This window comes from Lipotes vexillifer, unplaced genomic scaffold (genome assembly GCF_000442215.2).
Source record: "Lipotes vexillifer unplaced genomic scaffold, Lipotes_vexillifer_v1.1 scaffold175, whole genome shotgun sequence".
NCBI lineage: Eukaryota > Metazoa > Chordata > Mammalia > Artiodactyla > Lipotidae > Lipotes > Lipotes vexillifer.
In genome coordinates this window covers 910,419-927,476 of record NW_006771329.1, presented here as the reverse complement: position 1 = coordinate 927,476, position 17,058 = coordinate 910,419, and the positions used below count along the sequence as shown (strand labels likewise).

The 17,058-nt window shown below is 33.5% G+C and overlaps 1 protein-coding gene across 4 annotated transcripts in view; it reads left to right on the top strand.

Moving 5' to 3' along the window:
- Positions 1–17,058, top strand: part of EPHA5 (EPH receptor A5) — a 341,956-nt gene that overhangs the window by 138,543 nt on the left and 186,355 nt on the right. For all 4 annotated transcript variants that reach the window (XM_007446631.1, XM_007446630.1, XM_007446628.1 and 1 more), the window contains exons 4-5: positions 10,559–10,714; positions 14,670–15,005. In XM_007446631.1, the coding sequence (XP_007446693.1) occupies positions 10,559–10,714; positions 14,670–15,005 (492 nt within the window). The remainder of the gene's footprint in view (positions 1–10,558; positions 10,715–14,669; positions 15,006–17,058) is intronic.

Here is a 17,058-nt window from a genome sequence, read left to right as displayed (position 1 = left end):
GCGGAGCACAGGCCCCGGACGCGCAGGCTCAGCGGCCATGGCTCACAGGCCCAGCTGCTCCACGGCATGTGGGATCCTCCCAGACCGGGGTATGGACCCGTGTCCCCTGCATCGGCAGGCGGACTCTCAACCACTGCGCCACCAGGGAAGCCCAGGTTAGTTTTAATGAAGCCTTGTCTTTACTCTCACTCAAGTGTTAGTATGGTTTCTTCAGTGGAAAAACAAAGGGAAGTGAGAGGAATTACTGCTACTCATTATACACAAGCCTGGTATGTGCATGTATTATGTCTGGCATGTGACAGACACGTGTAAGGTCATTTCCAGTTCTGTAATCTTGTGATTATGAGATGTAAATCTATTCTGAGTTGAAGCGGATAGACATAGAGGTAGCTCAAGACTTGATGACCATTGGCGTATTAATCATTGTATTCTTCATATTAGTAAAGAGCTATCATTTATTGAGTGTTCTCTGCCAAGCACAGTGCTACACATATATGGGTGTGTATGTTACACATCGTATATATCTATACCTATACTATATTTGGATCTATACCTGTGTGTGTATTCCAATTAAACCCTTACAAATATCCGTAAAGGAGGTACTGTTTTACAGATATGGAAAATTAGTTTCAAGGTTTGTAATGTATCATCTCAAGGGTCATATGGATACAATGTAAAATTGCCAAGATTTGAACTCAAGTCTAATAACCTCATAAGTCCAAGTTGTTTTTTTTTTGCTGTACGCGGGCCTCTCACCGCCGCGGCCTCTCCCGCCGCGGAGCACAGGCTCAGGACGCGCAGGCCCAGCGGCCATGGCCCACAGGCCCAGCCGCCCCGCGGCACGCGGGATCCTCCCAGACCGGGGCACGAACCCGCGTCCCCCGCATCGGCAGGCGGACCCCCAACCACCGCACCACCAGGGAAGCCCAGTCCAAGTTCTTTAATCAAAGAAGAGATATTAGGTGGTCACATGGACTGAAAGAGTTAAAAACAGGAACTGTGGAGAACACAGTAATGAGAAACAAGTAGTGAATAAAGTCCTATTAATAGCAGTCTGGGTTACCTGAGATTGCATAGAATACACTTGAAATGTTCTCCACAATCCTCAACCCTGAGAATGGTTCATTACATAGAGAGTGACTATTATCCAGGAACAAGAAAGATGGTGCCTCAAGGCCTGCTCTCAACAGAATAATGGTGAGAAAGCTTAGCTGTGTTACCAAACACTCCGGCGCTGAACTTCCAGATTCTTTACTCACTGGCTGGTTCTAAGAATGTAGGCACATTGCTTAGCCTGGTACATATACAATGGAATTAATAGCACTGACTTCGTTTTATTATTGTCCTAATTAAATGATCTGGATCTGTGTAGAGTTCCACTTATTGACTGGCACTAGTGGTCATGCTGAATATATGTTGTTTTATTAGTATGGCTACTGTAATTATTGTTTCTATATCATGTAATTATAAAAGAAAATGTTTGGTGAGATGCTGGCAGGATGGTAACCATAAAGTGACAGTGGAAAGGAATATGCTTTAAAACATAATCTAATTTTAATTGAGATTATAATCTTGAAGTCTAAATTTCCATATTATGAAGTAAAGAACCTGCTTTGTAATCATCCTTGAGATCAGCCATTTAGTTATTGTTTTTCTGGCTTCCTTTTTCTTTCTGCTTTGACTTTTGAAAAAAGCCAAGCCTCATTCTGGTTTTGAAATTGAGATCACCAGATAGCTAAGACAAAAATAAACTCTGGGAATGATTGAGAAATTCTATAGCACCGATCACATTAAACTAAGAAGAAAAAATATGTGAGCTAAACATAGACAAATAAAGATAATATAATATATAGTTCTATGAAATATATTTCAGATTTTGCCTGCTTGAAGTTTCTAGAAATAAGGTATATTATTAAAGGACAGTCTTTACTAAGTTATTTTGGGCGTGAATTTTCTATTCTGTGAATAAAGCATTGTGCCCCTAATGTTGACGTTTGAAATTGTTTAATTTGAAACCCAGTAGGACACTTGAACACTGAAAATTAGGGGTAAATATGTGGTTGCTTTTGACAAACTAACTGCACTAGCCAGTTGCTTTTGCTAATTCACAGACTTTCAATTTAAAAGGACAACATTTCATAGATATGGATTAAACATTTGCAAAATGGCTTGATTCAGTTTAAGTCTCAGTGTGCAATCTGGAGAAAATTTAGAATGACTGCATGTCTTAGGTGTATCCTTTATACTGCCTTCATTGTATTTATGTTCATATAAACCAGCTACCTCCTATATCCAAGCACACTTTCTCGCAAATAATCAGGGCAATTTTTAAATATTTCTTTTGTTTTAATGTAAATTATAGTTTTCAAATACTTACTGTAGTTAATCTCTCTATATTTATGCTTTTTAAAGAGAACTGCATTGTTAACATTTTAGTTAAAGTCAAATTATAACCAATCTGGGGAGCAATTCTCTTAATGGACTGAGGAGTAAAGTTTCCTTTGTTGTAGTTGTTGCTTGATTTTTAAGGAGAAAATTATCACTAATTCATTTATACTACAAAGAGTGGCTTATTCTTTATTTCAAAATGGTACATACTTAATCTGTACTTTTTCATCATATCAAAGGATATATGATTTTGTTACTCTGGTGGTATCATCTTCTGAGTTAGTGAACTGAGCTGTAATGCCCAGTGGTACAAGGTGAAATGTTCATAACAGAAAGCACTATTTTTATCATAGCTGTCAAGGTCAAGACCCTGGGCCAGACCTTGCATACACTTCAAAACAAATGTTGTGTTGGATTCTGTTCATTTTAACAACATAAATACTTTTTAACTCCCAAATCTTTATCTGATTAAAATTTTAAATTAATTTTATCTAATTAATTTTTAAATGAAGTTGAAAATATATAATCAAATATCAAGTGTTTTGCACATTCACATACACTCTCATACATATCCTATACACACTATTACTAAAGCATGCTGGTATTTGTTTGGGAGAACAAAACTGCTCAGCATCTTAAGTATCTATTGAAATTACAGCAATAAAATGTGTCCAGTAAATTAACAATTAAAATACAACTTAAAAATTATCTATAGCAATTTGTTATTGGAGAGAAATCCAGTTAATCAAACATTAAAGGGAAATTATAACCTCTGCTTTGAGAGATACCATGGATTCTATTATTTTCAATAAATGTTCATCCTTGTATACATTGGTTATGGAAGTCTTTGAAGAGTCGCTGAAATTCTGTGACCTTTATTTTAGTGGAGATTTAGTTAGATAAATAAAAAATGGTAATCTTGTGAATTACAGCTGTACACAGTTTAGGGGCCATGTGTCAGTCCATTCTAAACCACAGAGGGATTCATGGGTTAGTTATTATATCTCAAGCATGTCCATGTTGCCAAAGTGGAGAGATACATCATCATATCACTGCTTAATGTCTTTTCATGAATACTCCACAGGACTCTTGGTATTTAAACTTGTAAAACTGAAATTAGTTTAGCTTAACTGTTTTATCTTAGAAAACCATATCATCATCAAGGAATAATTTTAAGTAATAATTCAATCAACATGCATTACTTGAGCATGACAAATATTCCATCCCAGGTTATTTAGTACATAGATATTATCTATACATAACTTATTCAGTATATTTCAAATTTTAAGTATTTTCTAATGTTGCTAGCTGTTATGAAGTATGGAAGTTCTGATCTTAGAAATAAAGTAGGATAGGAGGTAATATTGGTACATAATACATTTTCTTTTACTAAATTTAAGGATATTCTGCTCTTTTGTGACCCATAGGGGAGGTGTCTTACCCTAGACTATGAGAGGGAGTTCAGTTCAGTAGAATTGATCATTGACCCTACATGATACAGCACTTCTATAAATGACATAGATTTAGAACATAAAAATCTGAGAGTAATACAATCCTAAACAATTTCTAAAGTGACACATCTATATTTTATTTATAATTTACAATATAAAGTATAATGTAATAAGTATATAAAAGTTATAATTTTATATATAATTATAATTTATAATAATATGTGTGTATATATCTTTTACTGAGAGACAAAAATTTTTTGTCTCCACACACATTCAGACACACACACACAGGATGCTATTTTTAAATTGTCATTTTGAGTGTCTTTTAAAAATGTGTGTATTAATACTAAACATTAAACAAGTAATGAATGCCTAAATATGTGCCAGACAACATGTAAGCAATAGCCACATGACTGAGTTATTTAATGGCATAATGGCAATGAGTAGTTTTTACTTATATTTATATGTCCAGTACAATTTATGACATCAAGCTTGGTTTATTACATATATTGAATGAGTGAATATGTAAAGGATATGTAGCAATTAATTTTACTTTTTATTTATAAATATTATGTAATTCCTTTGAGCGTCTATCAATATTTGGTGAGCCTAATTTATATTTATATATATATATATATATATATACACACATATATATATCTAGAGAAAGATATATTTAAAGTATTTATCAATAGTATTCTTGTTCTTCTCTGATATTGTTTTCTAATATTCAAATTAGCCTTATTGCTTTCAATCATTTAAACTTAGATTCTAATTAGCCTAATCTAGATTCTAAAATAGGTTAGTTCTCATGTTTCTGTTTGCAAGCATTCAAGAACTGTTACCTAGTTGGAAATCTATTTTAATGTCAGTGTTTTAACACAGTACCTATTTTTTTACTGAGCATATATTTTAAACGTAAGGATAAATCTGCTATTATTGTTAAATTTTGGTAGAAATATTATTGGATATATTTTGAGTTGTAATTTCCTTCTAGCATGTTGTGTTATGCTGTTTTTCTTAATTAACACATCCTTTAAATTTCAGCTATCTTGTGGGCACCTTATTTTGAAAAATCTATTTAAAAAGCAAATTTGACATAGCTTATATTCTCTGACAATTCACATATGATAGAACTATGGTAAAAATCTTGTTCATAGTGATTTTCTGTCATTCTTAATAAAGTATAATTGGATAAATCTAATGACATTTTTGAAGGTTAATTATATCTTGAACTCTATAGACAACAGCAGTCTGTGCATTTAATATTCTCATTTCCTTCTATACATATATATATATATATTTAAATGATCTGTATATTTTAATTTGAATGGGGAGAATTATAATTTAATTATAAATTACTAAAACAGTATTTTTTACATTACTTAAATAATTTTTTTCCTTGGTGACCATGCTTCTGGAGTATTGACTTTGAATTGTAAAGTGGATTCATTTAAGAATCCCAAGAGTGAAGGACCTTTAACATGAAAATATTTTGGAAACATTAAAAGTAATTTAAATGACAAGAAATAGTTGAAAAAATCCTAACTTGTCAACTATATATTTTTGGTAATTTTGAGGATTTAAAAAAATTCCTAATCAGAGTAGACAGCACCTTTTCACACTTTTAACAAATGACAGCCTTCATTAATTTGAATATGGATGACATGCATCTTATGTTTAAATTTAAAAACTGACTATAACATCTTTGCTTTTAAAGTGATACATATGAGAGTTAGTGTTGGTAATCTGTGCAAAACTTCTAAAGTAGTGAGTGAAGATGAAATATTATTTTTTACTTGCCAGAACTTAATATTTAAACAACTTTGATTACCAGCTTTTTTAAGTTTCTGCCATACCATTTAGACCCTAAGAAAGACACAAATGTACTGCTTATACCAGTAAATACTGATGAATATGTACTCAATACAAAGAACTATGCTTCATATGATGAAAATCAAATGAACAGTTTCCATTCTCCAGAATGTTTATATGAGTTGGGAGTAGATGAGAATTCATACACATAGAATTTTGGCCAAATGTTTTCTATCTACCATAAAAGAGACGCTAAACAAATGGTTCAAAGTTCTAAAGGATGTGTAAGGAAACAATATGTAATCATGGATTTAGCACAAGCATCATAGGAAAAAAAAAACGTAGCACTTGGGTCTTCCCTGGTGGTGCAGTGGTTGAGAGTCCACCTGCTGATGCAGGGGACACGGGTTCGTGCACCGGTCCGCGAAGATCTCACATGCCGCAGAGTGGCTAGGCCCGTGAGCCATGGCCACTGAGCCCGCATGTCCAGAGCCTGTACTCCACAACAGGAGAGGCCACAACAGTGAGAGGCCCGCGTACCGCAAAAAAAAAAAAAGAAAAAAAAGAAAAAAAGAAAAACGTAGCACTTAAAATAAGACTTGAAGCATGGACAGAATAAGAACTATTAAAAATAGTTTCTGTGCCTCCAGAGGACTGCTAAGTTAATCTTATGAAACATGTTAACATAGGATGCATTTTTTTCTCCCGTTTCTTGTCCAACTTGAGTGGACTTACATAGTATTTTCAAATATTTAGGTGACGTGTCATGTGAAACAGCTTTGCTCCAGAAGCTTCCTTTATTTTGAATGAACTATATCAAGTTGGAATTTAGAGAAATTTTACTGCTTACCTAAATAATTTTTGTTGAATATTGTCATGTTTAAAATGTAAAAAGGAAATTTTACTTTTTTTGACTATTATTTATTTTCTGTTTACCAAATATATCATAACTTCAGGGTATAGAGTATAATTTTTATTTTCTCACCACAGTACAAATATTCCCTGCCACAGTTCTTAACAGAAAGAATGTCCTCAAAAAAAGAAAGTAATAATAAACACAGAGCCTTCCAAATGTGTTCAGATTAAATCCAAGTTTATCATGAACTACAAGCTTTTTTACCTCCCCCCCACCCCAATTTACATTTCTTGTCTTTTGGCCTGGAATGCTTTTCCTGCAATATTCAGAGGCAGATAAAGGAGTTTCTCAAATGCTGGAAATTGCAAGTAGGTTAGTATGAATGGAGATTAGTGAGTGCGGAAGGAGGTCACATTTAAAGCGTTTCTTAAATATTGTGTGGAAACTTGTAGGCTATGCTAGCATTTTGTAGGAAAATTAACTGGAGTTTCCCAAAAGAGGACATGATCAAATGCTGTGGAGAAGTATGGGAACAAGTAGGCTACATTCTTAATAAAAGCAGTGGCAGTGGACTGGAGTGTGTCAAAATGTGACTTAAAATGAGGAGGTGGATATGCATGTATGGAAAAATAATTTAAGAAATTGTATTCTGCATGGAAACCAAACTGTTTGGTAACTTTTACCATGGGGAGAAATGGGGTCATGCGAGATTGATAGTTTTGTTGTTGTTATGTGTTTTGTTTTGCTTCACTTTGTTTCCATTGATGAGTTCTGGAAATTGTATCAGGCTCCTGTTAATGACTACAGGAGGGAGGGAAAGGGGGAGAGAGAGAGGGAGTGAGTGGGAGAGAGAGAGAGAGACAGAGACAGAGACAGAGACAGAGGGACTGATTGAGAGTGCCCCTGAGTATGTAAAAGGGATAGTAGACACTTGGAAGATTACTCTCAGAGAATTACAGTTCCTAATTCAAATAAAGATTTTTTTTTTGATAAGAGCAAAGACATTTCCATTTTAACAGAAAGAAAGGTGCATATAGGTTTGGAGATTTGGTAGTAGGAAAATAAGAAAGTTCCTATCTGATGACTTCTAGTTTCTCAGCGTTCACACACAAATATACCATGAGAGTCACAAAGGAACAGAGCTTGTAAGGACTTAGAAGAAAGAGGAAAAGCTACAAAATAATCCTTTCAATAGTGGGAACTGAAGTTAACTAAGAAAATACTACTAAGGTTGTGTAGCAGCATTGCATGTCTCACTTGGATTTAGGGCCATGATTTGAAGGCAATGGATAATTACGGTTTTGTGATATTTTTCTTGGACAACATTAAACCCTACAGTTTTCCTCACTATACCTCTATTTGGATTTCTTTAGCCACCTCAAATTAAATAATGCTTTAGACATAATTATTATCTTCCCCCAATACATTTCAGATCTAGTGTTCTCTGAGAAAATGGTACCAGTATTGCCAGTGCAGTTTAAGCCAAGCACCTTAGAGTCATTCTTAAGATTTATCACTCATGCATCTGATCAATTAAATGTACCATGAAATCTTGCTGATTTTACCTCATATTCATCTCCTGAATTTACCTACTCTTATCTATCACCATTGGATCCACTCTTGTCCATTTTCGGACCAATGCAACAGAAACAATCCATTGCATGTGCTACAGTGAAATGTTCCTTTCCAATCCATTGCATGTGCTACAGTGAAATGATCTCTTAAACACTACTTTGATCTTATTATTTCCATGCTTAAAACATTGTAATGACCTGTTTTTACCTGTTAAATAAAAGTCCCAAATAATAGAAACCATAAGGTATTTCTGACCTGGTATCCTCTTCCCTAACTTCATCTCTGCCTCTTTATTCCTACTATCTCCCTGATCAATATTTTAGTGTTTTTCATATCCCTATTGGTCCTCCTCTTCTTTTGGTCCTTTGAAAAGACTTTACCCTCTAAGGCACTGCAGTACTCCTCAAATTGGATAATTTTCCTAATCTTTTACATCTCAGCAGAGACTCTGCTTCCTAAGGGAAGTCTTCTTTGACATCCCAGTCTAAATTAAGTGACCATGTTCACTCCCAAGCTCTTTCTCTTTCCTAGAATAATCATATTTATAATTATTCCTGCAGTACCTTTAAGACTCATAAAGGCAGGGCCATGTCTATCTTTTTTACCTTCATAACCCAGTAGCAAGGAAACTTTCTGGCCCACCACCTGCTGAAAGAATTTTGTTCAACTACTGAACAGAAAGATACATTTATCTACTTTTTACTTACATTTATATTGTTTCCTATTTCCAAAGTTCCCATGGAGGGTTGAAAAATAGTGTAATATGTGATATCATATAAAATTTTTAAATTAAAAGGCACTCATTAAAAAGAAATGACTTGTGTTTCATGAGTGATAAATGAGTTCCAAATATGCAGAATATGTAGATCAACAGTTCATGTCTGAGAGCAAATCATGTTTGAAGTGAGAATAGTTTTACTAAAAAGAATAAAAGAAGAAAAATTGGATAACTTAACTAAGAATGGTACTGGTTGCTACAGCAATCCTATTATAAGAAAAATAATATTTTAAATCTTCTCCTAATCATTTAACTACAAGAATGTCCCTAATATTATCAAAAAGCTCTTCTTATCTTTCAAATACCTTCACATTCGCTCTGAATTTATAAGAGCATTAAGGCTTTACTATAGCTATAATTAGATCTACTGAAAAAGTACCTTCTCATTTTTGTCAATTCCTGATTATTCATGGGGATGGCAGAAAACCTTATCATGGATTACTAAAACCCCAGATCATTTATGGCACATGAAAATTGGCCCCAGTTCATTATGTCTATCAAAAAATTCCTTTGAAATACAAGTTTACCTTTAAGCTTAGCAAATGTTCATTGATACTTGAATAAATGCTCTTAAGTATATATAGTGAGTTTTCAAAATATGAAAAAACATAGATGGTTGATTAGCTTTATGTTAACTAAGCTCCAAAAAGTAATCAAACCATCAGTTTGATGGTCTTCACTTTGTCCATAATGGGCAATTGGAATATTGAAGTTTGGCTTTATTACCCATTGAGAAGAAAGAAAAGATACAAAAGTCTAGGGAATCTACAGAATAAAGAGAATTACTTTGTTAGCATTTACTTACCTGACCACCAACTTAAGAAAAATATCGGAGAACATTTTCTTCATGTGATTCTAAGTAGTTCAGTGACATTTTTCGTGCCATGCCATTTACTCATGTGTGCATTACATAACAATACACGAAAACATGTGGTCAAACACTGCGATAAGTACTGTGAATGGAAAATTGAATAAGGCACAATTTTTCCCCTTTGTAGAGCATTATAATTTTTATAGTATAAACATGACTGATATTAGAATAGATGCATGTTGAATCAGTAAGAATCTCAGCGAAAAGTTCTAAAATGGAGTAAAATGTAAAACAAATGCCTAAAATCTGACTCCTCCTTCAATCAATATAAGAATAATAATGTGAATTAATAATAATGTGAATGATATACCAGCTCAATTATGCATTCTCTCCATTCTAACAGAATTTTGTGAAGGTTTTAGCACCTACTAATTGGTTTATTTATTAATTCAACAACAAAATTTTAAGTAACTACTGTGTACCATGCCATTCTCTGAGCATAGTGGAAATTTTGTATTTCTTCAACATAAGTTGTATTAATAATAGCATAAATGAAAATTATACTCAAAGCACTTCTTCAGTTTTAAATACATATGAGTATTTACCTTTTATAATATAATTTCTTATAAGCTCCTGTAGCATAAAAATCACTAAAAATATATCTATTCCAACATGTGTAATTTAAATACTTAAAATATATATTTAATTATCTGAATGAATAGCCTGTTATTTATGATTCAGAAACTGATGAAAAATATTTGAAATTAATGAAAAGATGGTGTTATATGTAATCTGTGTATACTAGTCAAAATAATGACATTATTCACAAAACAAACACTGCATCTGTTCCAGGGAAAAGCTTAGTCTCTTATTTCTTTTGACAGTGTGCAGACCTGGGTTCTTCAAAGCTTCACCTCACAGCCAGAGCTGCAGCAAATGTCCACCTCACAGTTATACCCATGAGGAAGCTTCAACCTCTTGTGTCTGTGAAAAGGATTATTTCAGGAGGGAGTCTGATCCACCCACAATGGCATGCACAAGTAAGGAAACCCATGGACATTTCACCAGTTTGAAGAAAGAGCATGATGGAGCCTGTTACATTCTATTACCATTTCCCCTAAAACAGGCATAATGTTTAATCTTCCAATATAGTATTTCACCAGATTTCAACCTTCTTGAGTAAGCATTGAGAAATTTGAGTCTTTTCTATCACTTACTGTGAGAAGCATCCATTTTCTCTCATTTCAAATTCAACATCTGAGCCACAAATACGGAATTTTTCCTTTTATTTTATGATTTATTTTAGTGTTCATAATAGCCAAACATGACTTTGACAAATCCATTTCCCTGTTTCTGGTAAATCTTTTTTTATTTTTCTTCCTCTTCTTCTTCCAAGGCAGCTTTCTGATCACAAAAACATGCAGTACATGGCACTTCTACCTTCTCGTTCTAACCTGCCCCACCAAGCTGCAAAGACCAATGAGAAGGTCATTTATAAAAGAAGACAGGAGAACATGGAGAACTGGGGGTTGGCAAATCATATTTAAGAGTCAAATATAAAATCAGTTGTCAACTAGGATTTTCAAGTAGCTGTTGTGTTTATTAACAGTGAGTGTCCTTAACTGTTAATAATTATATGATCAGGTAATCTTATAATGAATAGATGAATGCTAAACATTTAATTCCAACAGTTGCAGTGGGTACATCACATCTATCAATGTTTTTGTGTTTTTGTTTTTCTAGTGTTCCACATATTTATGTGTGGAAAATTTATGTGTTAGTTTGCTTCATGGCAATACTTCTTTAGTTTTTCTACCATAGTGTCTATAGCAGATCAAACAAAAACAGAAAATTGAAGGGAAGAACAGTGAATCCCATCTCCCCATAACATTCAGTTTCCATGACGTCCCATGTTTTACTATTTTAGATCCCAGTAAGTTGTAGGTGCTTTCAAAGATGAAGACACATTTTTTTGAAATTTAGTATTCATGGGTATCATACATAAAGACATACAATTTCTTTACTTAAATAATCACAAACTGAAATTTTATCTGAATTTCAGTGTCAGTTTCATCGTGTCAGTGAAACATATTTTCATAATTTCTCAAATCATTGATATTAATTAACACTATATTGCTAAAGATCATTCTTTATCACATTCTGATAATTTTTATGGGTTAGATGATTACTAATTATAAACAGTCCTCTTCAAATAAGTAAATGATATTATTATATACATTTTTTGAGAGGATACATTTGAATTGAGGAGATATAAACAGTGATTGGTTGTGATGCATCTTGGTTTCAGTGGAAATTGCTTCAATTATTCAGAGCAAAAGAAAGCCCAAATAGTGGGGGGGAGTGTTGGCTAGACTGTAGTTTGGTAAATTAGGGAGAGAAAACAATATCTTGACTTATTTAAATTTTATTAATTTTGTAAGTATTCTTTCTTTAAGTAATCCATGCATGACCTTTATCTTTCTCAGCACAAATGTGAGCCTCCCTTTCTGTAAATTTACTAGGTTTGGGAATGGTGGAGAACTCTGCTCTGGTGGCAAGGACTGCTTAGCTTTCTTTTAGGACCTGAGGCTTTATATTTTCTCTGTCTCCAGGTGTGTGAATTTCTAATACTGTGTCTCAAAAGAACACTAATTTGTATGCATTTCTCAAAAAAGACTATTGGGAGTCCTGTAGAAGATCTTTCTAATATATAATCTGTGAGTGTGTGTGTTCTATTCTTAGTTGCATTCATAATAACACAAATTCTTCATATAATGATACCCTTGAACAGATGAGATGGCTTGATTGATGTCTCTTTGGCTCTTTGCTATTAAATTTATGGTTTCAACTACTTTTAATGTTTTTTTTCTGGTACTCTGGACAACAAAATGTTATAAACCTGTAGGAAAAGAAAATCAAGCAAAATTCAGATTCTAATGAATCTGTTCAAATTGAGGGTACTTCTCACAGCTCTACTTTGGTTCATGCATCACATCTATTAGCAGGACAGTGAAATTTCATTACATTACTTTTAGGTGCATGTCAGTCTCAGTCTCCACTGGTTACCTCTACTTTAGGGCTTCCCTTGAATATGAGTTTCATTTTGACTTTGAGAGGCATATGTGCCCCCACCCACATGCTGAGGGGCTGTTTGTCAGTAGCAGAGTGAAGAAAAAGAGTCAGACTCTGATGCAGTTTTTACAGATTTAGAGGAAAGGTGGTAACTGAGGGGTGTATTTCAGTTGGTAGAAAAAAACCCTCAGAAGTTTGATATCTTTTTGAAGTAGACAAATTTCAAGTATATTTTACCTTTTTTTCACAAGTAGACCTGTAACATTTTGATCTCAAATTACATTTTCTCCATAACCTTCCACTATTAAATAAATAAGGTAGAGGGAATAGAAAAAAAAAAAAAAAAACTTGTATTTCCATCTTAAGTATTTGTTTCAACTTAAAAGTGACTGTTTTATATCGAAGTGTGTGAGGTTGTATGGAAAAATTCACAGGGTTCAACCACAAATATAACTAAAGTGGAGATTTTTTTGTCAAAACTGGCAGCTTTTATGTTATGGGGTTCTTTAATTTTAAGTGACATTTTATAAATGGTAGGTAGCTTTCTTATTACTTTTAAATTTAGTTCTCAGTAGTCATGGCTTAATAAATGTTAGCTAGAAATTAACATTAATTTCTATATTTAGAACAGACAGCACATATTAAGATAACTAAGCTATGTCATCCTAAGTAGCTTAATTTATGCTTATGAAACATTCAGCTACCATCACAGTCCATTTTATTCCCTGTTGGGAAATCTTTACTACGTCTGAAACAAATATAAATGTATTTTCTCTTTGAGAACATCTGATCATATAATATTAACAGCTGACTGAAGTTGTAACTCTGAGTATCTAAATATCTACTATAGAGTCAGACATTATGCAGTGAATTCTTTTAAAGACTATTTTTTAGAGCAGTTTTAGGTTCACAACAAAATTGAGAGGAAGGTGTAGAGATTTCCCATGTATCCCCTGTCCGCACACATTCATAGCTTGTCTCATTATCAACGTCCCCCACCAGAGTAATACATTTGTTACAACTGATATGTAAACAAGTTTAATTCTCTTTAGTCTGCTATTATTTCAGAAATAAAGTAAATAAATACACATGAATATTATTTGTTATTTATATATAAATTTATTCTGCTGATCTTTCAAGGTCAGAACATGTTCATTCTTCCTCTTATTGTGTTTTTGAGAGTTATTTTTAAAATAAATTTTAGGTTTCCAATTAAGTAAAATTCACAATTTTGCAGAACCACAATATTAAAACAATATCAAAGTAAGCAAACATTTATTACAGATTGCAATGTTGATCAACTACTTAAATTCTAGTTCTTTCTTGACATATGAGGGAGGTTCCAAATTCTGTTGGTGGTTTATCAGTAGCTATGCAATTTATTTTGAGATAAACTAAGACTACTTTTTCTACTTTTTGTGGAATTTGTAGTCAAGAGCCACACTAATAAATCCTATTTCTACCTGTGCTCATTGCTTAGTAAATCCTTCATGTTTACTTCCTAGGTTTCAGGGATGAGTATCATTGAGGAAGTAATCTGTTCAATCCCCAAGGAGAATTTGTCCTTGGACTTGCCAAAGAACTTGCCACTATTTGAATGCATAATTTTATCTAACATTTTTTGCATAAATATTTTTACTCCATAATTCTTTACATATACACTAAGCAAAACATCTTTATTTGAATTTGCAACTTTGCCAAGATAAGTCATTTCTATAGTATACCAACCCCACTATTGTTTCTACAAAGGTATAAAAAGATTTTTCAAAGATTATTACAAATTGATGACTCTTGCATTCTCCCTGCTTAACAGATTGATTGCAAATCCATTTTTTTTTCCTTCAGACCAGAGATTTGTGTAGTAAACAATGCCTAATTTTATCATCTCAAAATTTGTTTTTTTCACTTTACTTTGCAAACCAGGACCCCCCTCAGCTCCTCGGAATGCCATCTCAAATGTTAATGAAACTAGTGTCTTTCTGGAATGGATTCCTCCTGCTGACACTGGTGGAAGGAAAGATGTGTCATATTATATTGCATGCAAGAAGTGCAACTCACATGCAGGTGTGTGTGACGAGTGTGGCGGTCATGTCAGGTACCTCCCCCAGCAAATCGGCCTGAAAAACACCTCTGTCATGATGGTGGATCTGCTTGCTCACACAAACTATACCTTTGAGATTGAGGCAGTGAATGGAGTGTCCGACTTGAGCCCAGGAGCCCGGCAGTATGTGTCTGTAAATGTAACCACAAATCAAGCAGGTAAGTGTGATGTCTAACCAAATCATGTACCTTAGACTGAGCACTGTCAGTCATCTCCACAGCTCAGGGCTAAGTTGCCTGAGACATGAGAGATGACTTCCCATTATCCAGAGGTTAGGACTTAAAGTAAAATACATCTTGAAATGCTTTATCTTAGCTTTAAGCTAATAAAAGCTAAGACTTTCTTAGCAGACACATCCATGGACAGAAAAAAGAAGATAGGCTTTAATTGAATTTTTTCATTAAAAAATACATTTCTGGCTCAAATCCATTTGTGGCAAAATTTTTTATCTCATAATTTCACACAGTGCAATAATTACAGCTCAGATCTACATTTTTGTTGTTTTGTTTACTTCAGGTGTTTTTGTTTAATTCGATAATTTAGCAGGTAATCTGGCAGGTTGGTTTGTTTGTTTGGCACCACATCTGAATTTTCTTTGCAGATTGAAATAGGGTTTTCTTATTATTTCTATTATTATTATAATAAAAATGCATGAGATAATTTTTTGATGAATCCACTTATCAAAATTAAAATAACTGTGAACCATTGTACAACCACCATACATGTGAAGATACATCTATATGCCATATGAAGATCTTGGAAATATTAGGGAGTAATCATTAAGGAGTAGGGAAAATAGTTCTGCTTGAACTACTAATTCCCCTAAATTTTCCCCTCAAATATTTAATTTTAAGTAAACAATATAGAAGAATTATTTTCTGTTAAAATAAAAACCAAAGATAAACTATGGGTGAATTAATAACTCATTATGTGGCAAGAATCATTCAAAGCCTATGAATGACATAACTTGTTTTTGTCAACAACAAGTACATGGGCAGAAAGAGGCATTAAATGTAACTTTCCTTCTATTTTTTGGCCAAAACTCTCAGTCCAAGGGCATAAGCTTGTTATCTCGTAATTACCTCAGGTGGGCTTTGGTGGGTGAGGACATCTTTGCCGGTAGAGCTCACAATGCAATAGGATGTGTTTGACTGAATCGAATCAGACTTAATTCATATAATGTTAGTATAAGTTTGCAGGTGGTGGAATGATCTGGTTGACAAGAGAATGCTGTTGGTAATCAAGTTTTGGCCAAAATAATTTGAATTATTGGATGTGTCAGGTAAATGACGTGGATATCTCTTGAGAATAAGAAAAAGAAAACACATGCCATTGAGTTCATAGTTATTTTTGACTGATAAAACTGAAGAAAACATTCAAAAGTGGCCCAGATAATATACAGGTATTTGCATAATTCACTAAGAATCATTCTAAGCACTCTAGATGTTCTCATCCATGTTGAATACATGCCAATAGCATTTTTTTATTCCATAAGAAAAAACACGGTACACGTATACACCACTGTCCTCAGTGAATCCTTTATATTTTCTCCATTTACTCACTAACTTAAGGTTGAACTAATAAAAGTGCTAAAAAGAGCTAGAAAAAAATAGTGAAAATTAGGTTTTCCTTCAGTATAGACTCAGCTTCTGGCAATACTAGTGTATGTTGATTTTCCATCACAGTGTCTAGATGCCACAAGTGCTCTGTGAATGTGAACTGCCTTCCCACATCAGAAAAATACTGGCATTAAACATTTGATTTCAGGCTTCATATGCAACGTCTTTCAAGCTTACTTAGTTCTACCTGTGAATCTTTCATTAACATATTGAAAGCATATTGAACAATCATTAAGAGTTGTATTCCTTTGGGAGGACATTTTCTAAGCTTGCATAACTTTCTTTGAAAGATATTTCTCTAATGAACTAGATGTAAGAAATGACCGTTTATTTTTTAAATAATGTTATTAATAAATGTTTGCTCTAGTTGTCTTTGACTTGCTGGACTGTTAGGACTGCAAAGTGTGTTTTTTGTTTTCTCAACTATAAATACCTTAAATATCAAGAAAGAATAATTTTTATCCAGCTGTTCAAGGCATGGCTATCATGTAAAACAAACATTTGTATTCAGAGCAGAAACTTTTGGTTGCTGCTTCTTTTCCCCAAGTTCTCAGAGTACACATAGTGTAAAATCGCTACAAAACTACCCCCC